The 16,846-nt window shown below is 38.8% G+C and overlaps 4 protein-coding genes across 6 annotated transcripts in view; 3 read left to right on the top strand and 1 right to left on the bottom strand.

The window, feature by feature from the left end:
* Positions 1–642: 642 nt before the first annotated feature.
* Positions 643–3,758, top strand: LOC130691326 (uncharacterized). Of its 2 annotated transcripts, none has more exons than XM_057514252.2 (7): positions 643–822; positions 895–1,124; positions 1,184–1,303; positions 1,361–1,684; positions 1,754–1,921; positions 1,998–2,412; positions 2,471–3,758. In XM_057514252.2, the coding sequence occupies exons 1-7, from the start codon at positions 756–758 to the stop codon at positions 3,547–3,549; spliced, it is 2,403 nt and encodes an 800-aa protein (XP_057370235.1). In that variant the 5' UTR covers positions 643–755; the 3' UTR covers positions 3,550–3,758. The 2 variants fall into 2 exon arrangements, with proteins under 2 accessions (XP_057370235.1, XP_057370237.1); XM_057514254.2 differs by having other exon boundaries at positions 646–812.
* A 17-nt stretch (positions 3,759–3,775) lies between these two features.
* Positions 3,776–16,846, bottom strand: part of LOC130691329 (diphosphoinositol polyphosphate phosphohydrolase 2-like) — a 100,084-nt gene continuing 87,013 nt past the window's right edge. The window contains exons 2-5 of the mRNA XM_057514256.2: positions 4,797–4,979; positions 4,567–4,722; positions 4,413–4,497; positions 3,776–4,333 (exon numbers count right to left, since the gene is read on the bottom strand). Of these exons, the coding sequence (XP_057370239.1) occupies positions 4,221–4,333; positions 4,413–4,497; positions 4,567–4,722; positions 4,797–4,895 (453 nt within the window). The 5' untranslated portion in view covers positions 4,896–4,979 and the 3' untranslated portion in view covers positions 3,776–4,220. The remainder of the gene's footprint in view (positions 4,334–4,412; positions 4,498–4,566; positions 4,723–4,796; positions 4,980–16,846) is intronic.
* Positions 5,736–9,064, top strand: LOC130691328 (pyridoxal-dependent decarboxylase domain-containing protein 1-like). The gene is made up of 12 exons (XM_057514255.2): positions 5,736–6,163; positions 6,224–6,319; positions 6,396–6,744; positions 6,820–6,891; positions 6,964–7,065; positions 7,130–7,231; positions 7,303–7,560; positions 7,642–7,746; positions 7,813–7,971; positions 8,051–8,166; positions 8,232–8,359; positions 8,429–9,064. The coding sequence occupies exons 1-12, from the start codon at positions 5,835–5,837 to the stop codon at positions 8,863–8,865; spliced, it is 2,253 nt and encodes a 750-aa protein (XP_057370238.1). The 5' UTR covers positions 5,736–5,834; the 3' UTR covers positions 8,866–9,064.
* Positions 9,848–16,768, top strand: LOC130691102 (myosin heavy chain 95F-like). Of its 2 annotated transcripts, none has more exons than XM_059496534.1 (12): positions 9,848–9,982; positions 12,120–12,303; positions 12,384–12,587; positions 12,651–12,815; positions 12,887–13,163; positions 13,234–13,287; positions 13,351–13,705; positions 13,769–14,387; positions 14,448–14,807; positions 14,878–15,890; positions 15,959–16,066; positions 16,178–16,768. In XM_059496534.1, exons 2-12 carry the CDS (start codon positions 12,120–12,122, stop codon positions 16,577–16,579), a joined length of 3,741 nt encoding a protein of 1,246 aa, XP_059352517.1. In that variant the 5' UTR covers positions 9,848–9,982; the 3' UTR covers positions 16,580–16,768. The 2 variants fall into 2 exon arrangements, with proteins under 2 accessions (XP_059352517.1, XP_057369990.1); XM_057514007.2 differs by lacking the exon at positions 9,848–9,982 and adding an exon at positions 11,655–11,927.

The raw sequence follows: 16,846 nt of genomic DNA, 5'->3' as shown, positions 1-16,846 counted from the left end.
GCGTGTTGTGTTAAACTATGTACCTTTATTTCAAAAAGGCTGTATGAGTATCGGTATACAAGACGAATTATGCGATAGTCGATCGCAACTGGTAACATAACTTCCCTTTGTGCGTTTCTTCCAGTATGCTTGTACTGGATACTAGCGTATTCAAAACTAAATAGCCACACATGGATCGCTTAGGTTCATGTTTCTCGTATAGATTGTCACATGTACATCGTCACATTGTCCATTACAGCCGCTGTGAAAAACAATGCTGCTGCGCTATTATCAGTCCTTAAATACCGTCGATCACCGTTTGCCGTTTGAGCAAGTACACATTCAATGCAGCGCCACTAGCCGATAATGGTAGGTTCTGTAGGCGTTATTTGGGTACTAGGTACACACAGCACACAGACAAATGCTAAGCTGTTGATGCAATAATAAAAACGCGGTCGATCATCTGAAAAGCTGTCAGTGCGATAAATGTTTAAAAATAAGTTCCCCGATAAGACCAAAATGTTTTACTGGGATGTCATTGACATAGTGCGTCTTTTTGCCACTACCACCCGGAGTGGAGGTGTGGTCTTCACTGTGCAGACGAACACGCGAGAACGTTGGGCAGCTGGCCGGCCTTCAGTCAGTCAGCGTCATCCCGCGAGATTTCTTATGACTCGAAAACAGTTTTGGTAGGCACACAGTAACACTGTTGTTGTTGCATTTTTGTCGATGCAAAAAGAACACATATCTCAGTATTAGATGATTTAAACATCGAAATGGATACCGTAGAATTTTGGATATGGGAACATGCTACCAAATATGGGATGACCAAAGTGTTAAAAAGTAGTATTTTTATAGCATGATGTTGCATTTGAGTTTTGTGAAATTATAATTTATTTTTAATTTTCTTTTTAGAAATCAAATCTAATTTTCCCAAAATCAACATACCAAATAGTTGGTTGAGTGCTCTTTGCTTACAAGAAATCAAGAATGAATGGAGTAGAGAAGGCAACAATATCACTCCAAAAGTGTTAAATGCTTTACGAAAAAGTTTGACAAGTACTTTTAAGCTCTACATTAAGGATCTAAAGCATGTCATGAGAACTGCTGATTTTATCCGACTTGAGCTCTGCTGCAAGGCAGTTGTATGTTATTAATTTTAATCATTTTGATTTTAGTTATTAAAAATTTCTACAATTTCCAGTTCCATGTGATGCGCTCAGCAAATTGTACATCTGCAGTGAAGTTACAAACAAAAGAAGCATTTTTTCCATGCTGGAATGGGGTTCTTTGGACAAAAACAAAAAATTCTTTTGGCCTAAAGGTGGTGTGAAAAATCTATTTCTTAAGTTATGTCATTTAAATGTTCATTATTTTTCAGGATGACATTTTCATGGAGGAAATCAAATGTTTTTATTCAGAGTTACGATTAAAACTGGGTCACGCTCATCGAGAGAAAGAAATATTGGACACATTCGGAGATATGATGAAAAAGTATTTCCCTTCACTAATTTCTTTCATGCGAAAAATCAAACTTAGTAGACTGGAAAAAATTCAAAAGAATATAACGAAGCTAGACAAACAGTTTGAGTTTTTGCGGAGCCGGTTAAATAATGGGTTCCTTAACGAGTTAATAATATTGGATGTGTTAGAAGATGTTCAAAGAAAGAAGGTCACCGACAAGGCGTTGAAATTTTGGAAAGAGGTTGGTTATTAGCAGTTTCGTTCATTAAAGCCCCGTAGACTGTTTAATTTTGCATTCACGAAATTACAGAACAAACAAGTGGAAGCTACAATGGAAACTTCTATAGAAGCTACGCTGTACGCCCTACCACCCGATCCCAAATTTGCAAGCAACGACAACCAATTTTATCCTCCGTGTTTTCTAACAAATCCATTTATGCCAACGCATATTGTTCTTGAGAATGGCGGCCAGCTTGAGGTATGCACTTAGATACGTTTTGTAAGGGATAAATCTAATTTTCTTTAAACCTATTCGTGTACCATACGTCTACTAGGCAATTCTAATCAACAGAACGGTTCCAAGAAAACCGAATGGGGAAGCTTTCGGGCCCCATTGGTTTGCTGATACAATATTTTCTGTTATTAAATCCGAGAAAGGCAACTTGTCGATCGATAATGAAAGCAAAAAAGAAACAAGCAGCGTTTCCGAAATATCGATTATTGGTCATAGTGTTGAGCGAAGAATGGAGCGTTCTATTAAACTCTCGTTGTATGCAGATGACGGATCAGAGAAAGAAGAAGTTTTAGTCCCAAACTCGTCTGATGGAGAACCCACACAGCGTGTAGGACGTCATGATGAAATCGGAAGTCTAGCGAGTTATAACCTACCGAACGGGCCAGAACGTGTTAACTCTGTTCAGTCATGGGTCAACAATAGCCGTCCCCACAGCTCTTCTTCAATTGAAAATGGTATTTCGTTTAACTTGAATTCAAGAAATAAAGTTTAATTGTTTTCTGAAATCTATAGAAAACGATGAATTGGAGGACAACTTAAAAATTTCTTACAGAGAGCTAACTAGATGTCAATCGGTAGTACCAACCACGCATCTATCTTTACAGGACGAAGGCCAGCAAGAAGCTGTTGTTATCGAAAAAGCAAAAGAATGGGCAGGTCTGGACGGTGATCTAACTGAATTCGAGTCTGATGCTATTACGCCTCACGCAGAAGAACAAAAATCCTTTGTAGTCTGCATCCACACATCAGACACGGATTTTGTAAGCTCTACGACTGCTTCAAGCTGCAACAGGATTCAGACTAGAGCCCGCTATAAACACTTGACGGGATTAGCAAACTGGAAGAAAAAAGAAAGGAATGATTCACAGAGTTATGAGGGCGACAGTGACGCCGAATTGAATGCATCACCTTATAGTTTTCCACGACGTCTTCGCAGTCAATCTCGCATAGTTATTCCAGATTCCGTGACAGAAAAAAGGAATACTCGGTTAAAGAGAAAATGCCGTAAGTTGTCGACTTCAACTTCCAGTTCTGATTGTTTAGCAAGTGCCAAGAGGTTCCAAGTCGAATCCCAGACATCAGATGGTGTACCGACTTCGTATAGAACTGCAACTTCAACAGATGCCAAATCTGAAGAATCGTGGAGTGGAGAAAGGAGAAGCCGGCTGGGTGATCGAGGTGATGTAACACCACCTTTGGGAGAAGCATCTTCTAATTATCATACTCCTACCCGTCAAGTCGATTCAGTTGTGACGGGACCAGAATCTGAAACTACCGGAATGAGGACCGGTATTAAACGAAAACTACTTGATGATGCAGAGCTGGCTGAAGATAACCCAAAGAGCAAAAGAATTCCGGTAGATGACATGTCAAGTGGGAAGAATATCTTACCAATTGTTGTAGAAAAACTGAAAAAACATAGCGAAAAGCTGCGCATGAGTGGCACGTGTTTTACCGGACATTGCGAAAAGCTCGATATGTGTATTCAAAGTGTCTCTTCATCCCATCAAAAACTACTAAGGAAAAATAGTACAGTTCACGATGCGACTGAAGGAAGCGTGGGTCGAAAGACGTTTTCGTTAATGGATTAAGTTGCAACCAAGTCATTTAATTATAATCTTTTGTTCAAATTTAAAGAATTTCTTTATGTTGGATTTTCACGATGTAAATTCCCGGGCTAGTATACTGTGGAAAAACAATTTCACAAAAAATTTACGCTTTTCGATAAGCATGTTTTTTTTTTGTTATTAATTTTTTCTTGTTTCGTTTGGGCTGCTTTCATGACTAGCATGACTTCATCTGAATAACAGATTAAACAAGTGTAAATAATTCATTTATTATATCGCTCGTTAAATCCGTTTGTTTCCAACACCAAAAACTCTTTTTGCACTGTCTGTAACTAAAAAATAAAGTTCATCTCCAGCACCATCACTTAAGGGAGCAACTTGGACGCCTTGCCATTGTCGTACTAATGTTCGTTAATCTCGCTTACAAACATTCCCATGCAACGAGTTTTTGCAATGCCAAAACGGTTAAATGTAAAAGTTGTAAAAATCTTTACTCATTCGGAAAAATAAAAAAAGGGTAAAGGATAGGAAAAATTATGGAAGAGCAGAATCAAAGATTTTCAGCAGTATCCTGGGGTTACTCAGTTACTTGGAGGCTGACTAGACCTAATTATCTAGAGCCTAATTTTCAGGAGCAAGATAATAATATATAATGGAGCCGCATTCAGGCGTTAATGATAAGATTTTCAAGGAAATTATCTTGGGGCGCCAGCTTTTGCTATGTTCAGCAGCCATTGAGCCATCAGAGGCTTGTGAGCAGTTAAATGATCAAGGGCTTCGTCAAACTGAAACCATTTACGACGCCTCCCTGATAAAATAAGGCAAAGCGATAAAACGAATTAGCATAAAAATGCTATAACTTCGACTTGAAATGATTGAAATACAACCGATTGTTTTTGAATCGTCCCATTCAGATAGTTCATCTGTTACATGTAGAACGTAGACAGTAGTTCGATGTTTTCTCTCGTTGTTCTAGAATTCAAAAAGTAAAGGGATTTTATACAAAGATGAATATATGATGGTTACTTAATAATTCAATACTTCAAAAACACCTAGACAAACGCCCAGACGACCGGAAACGCCAGCCTCTTCCATGACTTCTCGAACCGCAGTTTCGGGAGGTATTTCTTCAGGCTCAAGCCCACCACCAGGAACTATCCAACTGCTGCTCTCATTGGAAGATGATACAAGGAGAATCTGCCACAGGTAATCATTTTTGTCATTCATTGTAATAATTGTCTTAATGAAATTCACAACTGATATAAACTTACTTGATTTTGGTCATTTTCTTTGACACACACACAAGCTGCCCTTTTTCGATAACCATCGTCATCATACACCCGAGTCGAATTTGGCTTATCTTTCACCATTTTTGGCTTTGGCAAAACCAAGACTAAGTGGAAATACAGAACAAATAGCGTTGCAACAATCACAGCAACAAGAAAAAAGTTCAGCTATTTTCGTTTCAGGTTTCACGAAGAAAAACCCATAATGATGTAAACTACAAATGTCTTTTCAGTAGGCTGAATTACTTGAGGAAGAACGCTGTTTTTCTCTAAACTGTTGTAAGTTGAGATTTCGTTTAACTCAAAAACAGAACTTTCTGGCGCTATCGTGTTGCAATGAGACGTGTAGACACTGTATAGCCACTATGCACCATGATGTGTTATTGCACATTATGCATAGCGTAAAAGGGCAGACTGCTAGACGGGACCGTCAAAGGGTAAACTGTTAAACTTGTAATACAGCCAAGCATTTTCGGGACTACGTAAAACGCGGGATTCAGGAGAAGATTGGGTAAAGTGCAGGGTTTCGATGCGCGGTAATCATGTGTGGTTAACGTTTAATTTCCTCGCAATAATGAACTGCCATACCTTTCGGAAAGTAAAGAGTCAATAACCCAAATTAATTCAGAAAATAGCGTAACGGACAACACAAATTAATTCTATGCTACGACAGAATTTCTTTCCACTGACACCAAAGCCTATGATGCACGAACGAAAGGCATATAACTCCTAGCGGAGCCTTTCGATGTGGTTTTCTTTACCAGTCATGTGTACAGTACCTATTCACGTTACCGTTGTGGCTACATAATGGTAACCAGCTAACCACATATTAATTTTTCTTTTTCACCACGCCGTGGCGCTAGACGTAGACCATGTTGAACTGGTGAAAGTTTTTAAGACAGTTGCTAGGCCTTGAAATTCTAAACAACATTTGATTGTTGACACGACACATTGTAATGTCGACGTGTCTGTCAGTTTTTTAAGACGGAAGTATTCTGTCTAGTTTAAACTTTAAAATTAAAAATGGACATAGAAAGCGTTTATGAATCATCAAAAGAATTGTTGGATGGTAGTGGAAAAGAAGGTTCCGACACAGAAACCATATTAGAAACCGAAGAAATCGGTTCCACTTCAGTGAAAAATGCTAACGAAGTGCTAACTAAGTTTCGAGCTATTATCGCGGAGTATTTGCACGATGATACCGTCCTTGATGGCCTTGATGATGTGACAAAAGGCGTTCTTGGCTCCTACTCCTTAGCAGGATATCTCGATTATGCCATTCCATCGGGAAAAGAAATTGTTATCACCAAACTTTTACAGAATTGCTGCTTTCAACTACAAGATTTTCTTAGGTAATGATTATTGTGTAAAACTTTATTAGGTTACTTGATCATATTTTTTTTTACATTTAGAGTTTCAGATGGAATCTGCTATGCCCATGAGGAAGCAACGACAGCAGTTGTCCAGTTAATTCAGATGCAACTTTTGAATCTTTATCCTAAATACAGGTATATTTACAAATTTGTTATTGCTTTTCTTCACAAATTTCAGACATTACAGTAGGGATTTTTCTTCATTTTACAGCACACAAGGCTATGAAGCTTTATACTCCTGTCCACCCACCATTTACATAAGCCCCTTGTGTATCCCATCTTTGGCTAATGCTGTATGTAAAAAGCTTGGATTCCCAAGTAGTTGTGTTAAGGTCATGAAAATGAATGGCCATGAACTTCATAAAATGGAAAAATCATTGCAAGAAGATCTTGCTGCTAAAAGGGTTCCAATAATGATTATTGCCTCTTGTGGATCACATCATACAGGCCAAGTTGATAATTTGGTAGCCATCTCTCAACTTTCACAGCGTTTTAATGCCTGGCTTCATCTTGAGGGGCATCTGATAAACCACCTAAGCCTGCATGATCAGCCCAAAAAGGTGAAAAATCCTATTTTTAATGTATGCTCATCTCTTTGATTTATTTTTTGCATAACTATTATTTTTATTGGTTAGACTCTTCAGGTAGCTGATAGTTTGCATTTGGACCTAAGGCAGTTACTTGGTATTCCCAGCCTCCCATATGTGGTATATAATTGTTTTAATTAAAAGCTCGAATCCGCAAGCGTTTAAAAATGTCGAAATTGATTCGCTTACTAGACAATGTACCGTCATTGTGAAATAGCTCTTCAACGAGCTGCCTGCTTGACGCCGTCCCACTGCTCGCCTTTCAGCGTAGTTCCTTTGTGGTTTGCCCTTCAGGTGGAAGTCCATTTTTCATTTCCACCGAATCAATGATGACAACAAGTTTCATTCTGAATTCTAGAATTTGGACTCCGCAACCATCAGCAATCGCTTTCGATCGGCGGTTGAACTTAGCAGGATGCTAATCAATCGCCTTGTCACCATTCCTAACATTCAAATAATGGTACATTCCATCTACGCGGTGTTTGGCTTGTATATTACCGGAAACGATATATTTAAAAATTTATTTTGTAGAGCCATGTACCAAAGACTATCAAACCGTCATCAAGTACGGAATTGAAAGACACCTTAACCGAAGATTTAGAGTGTGTTCAACTAGGGGAAGTCGTCGAAAGTAACGGCGATGAAACATCCGAAGTAAAAAAGATAGAGATAGTGGAAGAAATAGGGGATTTGCCTGGAAGAAATGATTCACCCGTTGAAGAAGATGAAGTAAATAACGTTCATGATGATGACACAGAGCTATGTGATAATGAAAAAACAAAGCCCGAGGTAAGAGGAACAGGTTTCACTCTGAAGTGTTTTGCATGATTAATTATTACGCATTTATTTGTTTTTTATTTTTTAATGCAGGTCTTAATGGATAGTATCGTTCCGGTTGTAGTATTTCAGTATCGCCCTAAAGCTAAAGAAATTGGGGAATGTCCTGGAAACCTGTTAGACGATTTGAATTTATGGGTAAAATTTCAAAGTAGAAAATTTTAAACACTCATAAAAAACTTTGTTTCTTTTTGAGTGATATAGTTGGTTCAAGTTTTGGAACGAGCCTGTGAAGAAATTCATATGGACATTATAGACATTGACGACAGTGGATATGCACTTCGTTTTTCGCCATACGATTGCAAATCATTCCCATCCATAGATAACCTACAGAAATTTCTTGAAAACCTTGACCAGCAGTTGGTATTGTTTAACAGCCACATTCATAAAATCCCTTGAGCACTTTCTGATTTTTTTTTTTTTTTTTTTTAATGTGTTCTAGGAAATTTTGAATGCAACTGTTGATCATAAGAAAACACTTAACAAAATTATAGAAGTAAGCGGTGGAGAACTTCAGTTGGTGGAATTACCTGGATGGGCAGGGCTTGGAGGAGTGAGGTTAGTCCTATTTAATAACTTGTTATCGAATTTATATTATTGTAGTATCGTTGCTTCTTGTTAAGATATTTACCTGCTGCTTGGCGATCAGCCAACACTGAACAATTACCTGACCAAGGCAAGGAAGAAATTAACAGGATAAACAGAGAGCTTGTTGCAAAGTTGAAGGAAACAGATTCTGCTTTTTCCTTAGGTAATTTGTTAGTCAAAATTATACCTTCAAACCAAATATACTAAAACGAATGTCATTTTTTTTTAATAGGCGAAGGAAGGGATGGCTTATCTTGTGTTCGTTTTGGAATGGTTGTGGCCATTACCGATGTTGAAGCTTTAGCTAATTTAGTGCGTCAAACTGGACTTGATCTCGAGGCATCAACTTTGGCACTTGAAACCATGGCAGTGATGATTCGAAAAGGTATAGAGGAAGCACAAGCTGAATTACAGCGGGAAACAGAAGAGAAACTTTGGCAGGAGGGTTTGCTGCGGCATATTCCCGTAGTGGGATCCCTTGTCAATTATTTCTCACCGCCACAGAAAACGTCCATCAAGGGACGATGCCTAAATTTGCAAAATGGCCGAATAGAAAAAAGTGATGTTATGATTCACGCTGTACCAGTGGAAGAGGCATCTGATGCATTAGACAACCAAGAAATGCCTTTAGTCGCTAGTGAAGAAATCAATGACGCACCCGATGAGTGATTACATATAGCTTTTTGTATGCTTTTTTCATTATGGGATTCATATGGTATTGGTCTTGTTTGTTTGTTTTTTTGTTTTTTTCTCGTCTTGTTATAAGTATACGCTTTCTTGTTTTTATTTACATTCCTTGTTTGTCACAATCAGTATTTAAAAAGTTGTTATTTGAAATGATTTAATAAATAAGTTGTTTACACCCTAAGCCAGTAATTCGTCTTCGAGACGTCAAATACACAAACGTTTCCTACTTCCGCGTATTATTTCTTCCGGATTGCTATCCTCGAAATCTTATCTGCTCTGTTTAATCAAAAGAATTACGAATCACTTACATGAAACGATATTATTAAATTTTAGACTTGATCCGCTTTGACACGTTAGAAGTAGTTTTGAAAACGGTATCTAAATTTAAAATGATTTCTTTTAATTATTGACGTGAGTTTCCAAAGTGACAATGTATCAGTTTAAAGTTTTATTGACCTAGGCCACACAGTAGAATCCCTCCCAACCGGACAGTACAGGGTTTCTTTATGGTTCATCAAAGCAATGTGCTACGTACCTCGTTCCTTGCGAGTTGTCCAGAGAAGCTCCACAGTTGCATTCACTAGAGTGGACTAGATTAAATCCCATATTGTCACGCAAAAGGGAGACACGAATAGCCAACCAGAAAGCAGAAGGCAAACTAATTTGCTGCTACAAGAAAGGTACGACTTTCATTCGAATGAAAGGTATTTATTTAGATGAAACTTGATTCTTTACGAACTTTCTAAAAAAGAAAGATCTAACAGTAAAAGAAAAGAATAACATGAAGCTAGATCTTCCATACGTTCAATTATAGATTATGCTACATTATTGGAGGCCGACCAGAGATGGCTAGTAGTTGACGTTTCGTCCCGACACTGGAGGGCGTTTGCTTGAAAAAAAAAATTCCATGTGTTCACCGGCCAATCCCAGCCCAGGTCTAAGACAGGTGTGATTCCCTGTACCTATGTACTATACTCTATCTGCTGCTATCCCACTCAATTAGTAGCCCCTTGCCATCTGTACTTAACAGTTCTCAATCCTGCGATCACATACGATCGCCTTGGTGGCAACATCAAAGGCAGTAGGACATACAAGCAAGGTAATATTGCAATAGTTTTGACTATTTATGAAAGTTTATTTATTATTGCCATCGATCTTAAGATCAACTGCCGTTTTAATCTAATGGGAGTTTAAAAAAAAATCTTGTTGACGTCATTGAATCAGGAATAAATAAGCACTGACGAAAGCCGTCTTATCATTTTATGAATTATCAAGTGTTGCGCGAAGCCTATTTTTTCCGTTTTAGTAATATACGTCTAGTAATATTTTTTTCTTTTGTGAAATTTTTCCCTAACAAAAAACTGAGTAAGTGAAGGGGATCCAGCATATGTTTTACCAACAGGAAGTTAGGTGAGAAAAAATGAAACGTTAGTACTTCCTGTCATCCTGTGTCTCCCCTTTCTACTTTAGTTTAACTGGTAGTTAGAAGGGAATCCAACACTGCGTCGCTTTGTCACCAGAATCTATAACCTAAATAGTACTTGGTTATGTACCTGATGCGGTATTAAAAAAAGGTGAAACAAAACAACAAAAACAAGCAAGAAAGACCTAAGTTTTCATGTTTCTTTTCAAAGGGTGGAATGCAAGAATCATTTCTCGCCCTAGAGCAAATGGTGTATACCGTAGGGCTTTTGTTTTTTTTATAGTCTGACATCTGATGAAGATAGTCGAATGATTCATAGGTAAAACTAGCTGTTGGCCTTATCAGCTTTATTTGCTGGAAAGTTTCCGGGGAAAAACACAAATTTTTACCGGGATTCATTTCCAATTTGTCTAGCTTTATGCTTTGTGCAAGGCGATTTTCGACCCTGGCAGATCGATCCGGCTGGTAGAAGCGGTTGACTGGTCAAGCTTAAATCACCTGGTCTGAAATTGAGGCGGTTGTTGTGCTTGTTTTTTCTCCCATATCCCTCTTTTGCGCATTCTTTCTTTTGTGCTTTGGTTTCTGTTACCAACAATTTCCCACTTCCTTTTATCAATCATTAAGGTAGTGCACAGCGTTTCCGTTTGGCGTGGCCGCCTAGTTTATTGCGTTAGACGGGAATTCATTTCACACGGATAAAAAACATTAAAAAGCAGACAAACCCACCCGTAACATTCGGCATTGCTAGTATTATACTGCGCAAGTACTAGTACAAAAGCTAAAAGCAGCTCACTCGGCATGCTGGCCGATTTTTTTTCTTTCTGGAAATTCACCGTACGGAAAGCATCCAGTGGCAATGTGAACGAACCAGGGAGGTTTTGTGGGCTAGGGCGAGGATGATCATTCGACCATCTGTTCTTAGCTGTTAGCATCGCATGCCAGGTGAATAACCCTGAGGTTTTTCACCGATGGGTATCGTCCACTATCTCTTTGTCCCGTTGTCGAATCATCTTCCTTCTACCGCACGTCTCTTGCATTAAAAATTCAAAATCTAAGTATCTGTATCTGTTGCGAACCTCGTGGGACAAAATCACGTTTAAGGAGTCTTTAAAGCGAAAGATTGTGGTTTTTCTTGAATGGTGCGAATTTTCGCTTTTATTTAATCATCAAAACTATGATGTATAACGTTGAAGTGCAGTATTCCAAAGTCCAAACGTACATTTCTTTCCCCTTTCGGTAACCAGAGATGGTAGATTTTCATTATTTTTAATGCCTTGTTGGCTGTTGGAGATGGTCAACCGTTAATTTAAAGTTGCAACCTTGTCGCTACTTTCTACTTGGCTTTGTTTCTTTTGTAAACTGGATTACTGTTAACTGGTTTCTGGTAGTTAGTCTGGTTCGACTGGTCCTACAATATTTGGTGACGTTTCATCGTCATCATCGTCTGCTTGCTTTTGTCAGTGCAATCACCCCCATCATTCGGTGTTTGAGTCTTCTAGTTTACACTTGTGCAAATGCAAATTGAAGTAACTCTGAATTTAGCATGGCAACTAAAGGTTCTATAAAGGCAGAAGTGCCACCTTCTGCGCCCAATAATGCGCATGTGTTTAAAAAAGAAATGGTACGAAATTATTTGTGTTGACACAAAGACTAAATATAACCTGTCGCCCATCATTATGGTCGGCAGCCTGAAGAAACCCTGTTTCCACCCGTTGATTGTTTCAGATTAGTTAACTGTACTTGAGAATCTCTTGTGTACTTCAGATTCAAATAATGTTTTGTACTAAATGTTATTACTTTTTTGTGTGTACAGATGGACAACCAGAAAGTATGGGTCCCTGATGTTCACAGAGGTTTCATACTGGGTAAGGTAGTGGATTTAGGAAGTGAGGCAATAACTGCCCTGCCAATCGAACAAGGGCTGAAAGAGATAAGATGTGCATATGATCGTGTTTATCCTGCTGAAGAAGATGACAACAAAGATGTTGATGATAACTGTAACCTAATTCTTAAAACCCCTAATTCTATTTTTTGTTAGATAACTTTTTGGATAATTTACATATTCTTTTTTAAATAGGTTCTTTAATGTTTTTGAATGAAGCAACTTTTCTAAATAATGTTGCATTACGTTACAAAAGAGATCAAATTTACACATATGTAGCCAACATCCTGATTGCAGTGAATCCTTACTTTGAAATCAAAGGGCTGTACAGCAAAGAGGCAATCAAGAAATACCAAGGGAAGTCTCTTGGAACATTGCCTCCACATGTCTTTGCTATAGGTAAATAAATTTTATGAAAAAAGGCAATGAATCACTAATTAAAGGAATATTTTTTTGATACAGTTGACAAGGCTTTCAGAGATATGCGAGTTTTAAAGCAATCTCAGTCTATTGTGGTGTCAGGTGAATCTGGGGCGGGAAAAACTGAATCGACTAAATATATCCTTAGGTATCTTTGTGAATCTGGGGGAGTAGCAGCAGGACCCATTGAACAAAAAATCCTAGATGGTAAGCTTAACATTTTTATGCCCCAAGACGTATCTAGAAGAATGAATTCAAAACTGAAATATTTTTTGTAGCCAACCCTTTGTTAGAAGCTTTTGGTAATGCGAAAACAACGCGAAATAATAATAGCAGTCGTTTCGGAAAATTTATTGAGATCCATTTCACCTCTAAATATACCATTGCTGGTGGATTTATCTCGCATTACCTACTTGAGAAGTCACGTATCGTGACACAGAGTAAGGAAGAACGCAACTATCATTTTTTTTATCAATTGTGCGCTGGTGCAAATGAAAAACTGAAGCAACAGCTCCAACTGCAAAGCCCCGATCACTTTCATTATCTTTCCCAAGGGTATACGTTGACATATTTTTTAAAATTCAAAAAACGTGTTTTTATGATACCATCGTGTTATAATCAATAGCTGCACCCAGTACTTCCTTTCCAAAGGATCTGAGGTCTCATTAGATCCAAACAGGTATTGCTCTAGTCATTGATATTTTGCAAAAAAATTTCTCATAACGTTTGTTCTGAATTGCAGAAAGAGTAAAGAACATCGTAGCCGCGGATCTTTGAATGATCCATTGCTTGATGATGCGAAAGACTTTAAGCAGACAGATAAAGCAATGAGTAATCTGGGAATGTCTGACGATGAAAAGCTTGCAATTTACTCGGCCGTCGCAGCTATCTTACATCTGGGGAATATAACATTTGAAGAAAATGCAGAAGATGCTCGTGGTGGCTGTCAAATGTCAAAATCCAGTCATCAAGCATTGCGAAATGCCTCTGCTTTGATTGGTGTGGATCCAGAAGAGCTTCATCACGCTCTGCTTTCTCGAGTTATGCAACCAAGTAAAGGAGGGATAAAGGGCACCGTCATCATGGTACCACTTAAGGTAATTTCACTTATTGGCACTTGATACGTCTTTTTTATATACATTTACGTTTCGTGCACTTAGGTATTCGAAGCCAACAATGCTCGTGATGCGCTAGCAAAAGCAATTTACAGTCGTCTTTTTGACTATATTGTTCATCGGATCAATCAAAGCATTCCATTCCAATCATCCGTGCATTACGTCGGTGTATTAGATATAGCAGGCTTCGAGTATTTCACCGTTAATAGTTTTGAGCAATTTTGCATCAACTATTGCAATGAAAAGCTCCAGCAGTTTTTCAATGAACGCATACTAAAGGAAGAACAGTGTTTGTATGAGAAGGAGGGACTAGGCGTGAAAAAAATTGTGTATGTTGATAACCAAGATTGCATCGATCTGATTGAGGCTCGTACCAGTGGAATTTTTTGTATCCTTGATGAAGAATCAAAACTTCCGAAATCGAGTCACACACACTTCACTTCCACCGTTCATTCGGCCAATCCTAATCACTTCCGTTTAGCTCTGCCGCGAAAATCGAAATTGCGGGATCACCGGGAAATACGCGATGATGAAGGCTTTCTAATCCGCCATTTTGCTGGCGCTGTTTGCTACCAAACGGCCAAATTCATTGAGAAAAATAATGACGCCCTTCATGCTTCCCTGGAATGTATTATCCAAGACAGCCACAACCCATTCCTTAAAGGTATTTAATTAAACCGGTTTTTAGGCTGAATTACGTGGTTAAAATAAAACGGTTTTGCAGGTTTATTCGTCTCCTCTACAAGTAGCAGCTCACAGCAGTGGAAAGGAAAATTGTCTTTCATTAGTGTCGGTTCCAAGTTTCGAATGCAACTCAATGAACTGATGGAAAAACTACGGAGCACCGGGACAAATTTCATCCGTTGTGTTAAGCCTAATCTCAAGATGGTTGATCATCTGTTCGAAGGGGGACAAATTCTCTCGCAGCTTCAGTGTTCAGGAATGACATCAGTTTTGGAACTGATGCAACAGGGTTACCCATCGAGAGCCCCATTTATCGATTTATACAATATCTATAAAAGTATATTGCCACCTCAACTTGCCCGCCTTGATCCCCGTCTATTCTGCAGGTCACTTTTCCAAGGTTAGTCTTGCCTTAGAAAGCACGTACTATTTGAATGACAGTTTTAACACCGTGTATTTTTAATTTTCAGCGTTAAACCTTAACGATCAAGATTTTAAATTTGGCTTGACAAAAGTCTTTTTCCGTCCGGGAAAATTCGCCGAGTTCGATACACTGATGCGGTCTGATCCAGACCATTTGCGCAAACTCGTCAATCTCGTTAGACAATGGTTATTGAAATCACGCTGGAAGAAAGCTCAGTGGTGTGCGCTCAGCGTCATCAAGCTGAAGAATAAAATCCTGTACCGAGCCAAGCAATTAATTATTATACAAAAAACCGTCCGAATGCATTTGGCTCGTAAGAGATACCGTCCTCGAATCATGGCGTTGCGTCAAGTACGGGCCCTTCAGCAGTCCGTCCAACAATCAGAAAGGATTGTTCATCAGTTGAAGGATAAACAAATTTCAGTGCAACAAATGCAGAAGTTGCAAGCCGATCTGGAAAACGCTGCCCAGTCGTTTAAAATGAACGAACGTATTACTGAAAAGGAAATAAAGATGGTCCTTGTCAAACTCGAGCAACAGGCTGACGAACATATGAAAACTCTTAAAGCTAAAGTAGAACAGCAGAAATCGGCAGAAGAGCAAGAGAAATTAAGGAAAATCCAAGAAGAGATGGCTCGTGAACGTCGACGAAAAGAGGAAGAGGAGCAAAAGCGACTGGAAGAAGAAGAGCACCGGAGAAAGAGAGCAGAAATGGAAATTAAACGTAAAGTGGAAGAGGAAACACGAAAAAAGCAAGAAGAGGATGACCGCCAGGCCGCCGAACAACTGCAAGCTGAACTGGAACGCAACGGTGTCAATCAAACTCGTCTGTTGGAACAACTGGAGCAAGAACGACGTGATCATGAGCTGGCTCTCCGTCTTGCCCAGGAAACCAATGGACAAGTGGATGATGCTGATCTAAGCAGTCAACTGCGTCGCTCAGATGTTGTTATGCTGCAAAGAGCTGCGTACGCAGGAAAAAAATATGACCTCTCGAAATGGAAATATTCTGAGCTGCGTGACACTATCAATACATCTTGCGATATTGAATTGCTTGAGGTACTGTAGCCGACCATTCTCAGACCACTAATATCGATTACATAATCGTTCTTATTCTTTTTTGGTAGGCTTGTCGAGAAGAATTTCATCGCCGTTTAAAAGTTTACCACGCATGGAAAGCTCGCAATAAAAAGCGAACTGCCGTAATGGACGAGAACCAGAGGGTGCCCCAAGCTGTACGTTTTTAATTTTTTTTTTCTACATCGTATTCCTTCTATTTATTATTATTATTATTATTTTATTCAAATATTCAAAACGTTTTCTTAAATTCTTTCATCTTTGCCTAGGTATTGGATGCTGCTAGCAAACCAGTACTTCGACCCAGGGCATCAGTGATGGTTCCGTCCGATGCACAGCGATTCTTTCGTATTCCATTTGTTAAACCAAATGCAGATTCTAGCAACAGTGCACCTGCCGATAAAAAGGGATATTGGTACGCCCATTTTGATGGGCAATGGATTGCAAGGCAGATGGAGTTGCATCCAGACAAGTCTCCTGTTTTACTAGTTGCTGGTCGTGACGACATGCAAATGTGCGAGTTAAGTCTTGATGAAACAGGCTTGACTCGTAAGAGAGGAGCAGAAATATTAGAACACGAATTCGTTCGAGAGTGGGAAAAGGCTGGAGGTGCCACCTACGTCCGGCCAGCTGATCGCAATCGCAAGGCTGCAATTACACCGACTAAATAACAACTGTCATTCCAAAATTTACATCGTGTTATTCATATTTTTACAGTTTCAAATTTGTTTTAGGCTCTAGTAAAAGATAAGCGGCAAGCGGTGACATTAAGTTGAATCAGTAGTGCATTCCAAGCTCTTGCAAACAGAATTTGTTTCTTTAATTTACCTTAGTTAAACAATAAAAGGCCTAGCATTCCACGCATTTTATTTTAATGTTGTGACCCGCTTATCGTTCCATTCTAATAACCCCTTTGTTATTTATCGTTTAAATTTTTC

Source organism: Daphnia carinata, chromosome 1 (genome assembly GCF_022539665.2).
Source record: "Daphnia carinata strain CSIRO-1 chromosome 1, CSIRO_AGI_Dcar_HiC_V3, whole genome shotgun sequence".
Classification (NCBI taxonomy): Eukaryota; Metazoa; Arthropoda; class Branchiopoda; order Diplostraca; family Daphniidae; genus Daphnia; species Daphnia carinata.
The sequence above is the reverse complement of the archived record's forward strand: the minus strand, read 5'-3'. Positions and strand labels throughout refer to the sequence as shown.

Coding starts and splice junctions, on each gene's coding strand:
- LOC130691326 (XM_057514252.2), top strand. CDS start 756: ATGGATACCGTAGAATTTTGGATATGGGAACATGCTACCAAATATGGG. Junction 823..894: donor GATGACCAAAGTGTTAAAAA/GTAGTATTTTTA, acceptor TTTTCTTTTTAG/AAATCAAATCTAATTTTCCC. Junction 1,922..1,997: donor AGAATGGCGGCCAGCTTGAG/GTATGCACTTAG, acceptor TACGTCTACTAG/GCAATTCTAATCAACAGAAC.
- LOC130691328 (XM_057514255.2), top strand. CDS start 5,835: ATGGACATAGAAAGCGTTTATGAATCATCAAAAGAATTGTTGGATGGT. Junction 6,745..6,819: donor TGCATGATCAGCCCAAAAAG/GTGAAAAATCCT, acceptor TTTATTGGTTAG/ACTCTTCAGGTAGCTGATAG. Junction 8,167..8,231: donor GCAGGGCTTGGAGGAGTGAG/GTTAGTCCTATT, acceptor CTTCTTGTTAAG/ATATTTACCTGCTGCTTGGC.
- LOC130691102 (XM_057514007.2), top strand. CDS start 11,850: ATGGCAACTAAAGGTTCTATAAAGGCAGAAGTGCCACCTTCTGCGCCC. Junction 12,304..12,383: donor CAAAGATGTTGATGATAACT/GTAACCTAATTC, acceptor TTTTTTAAATAG/GTTCTTTAATGTTTTTGAAT. Junction 12,816..12,886: donor TGAACAAAAAATCCTAGATG/GTAAGCTTAACA, acceptor TATTTTTTGTAG/CCAACCCTTTGTTAGAAGCT.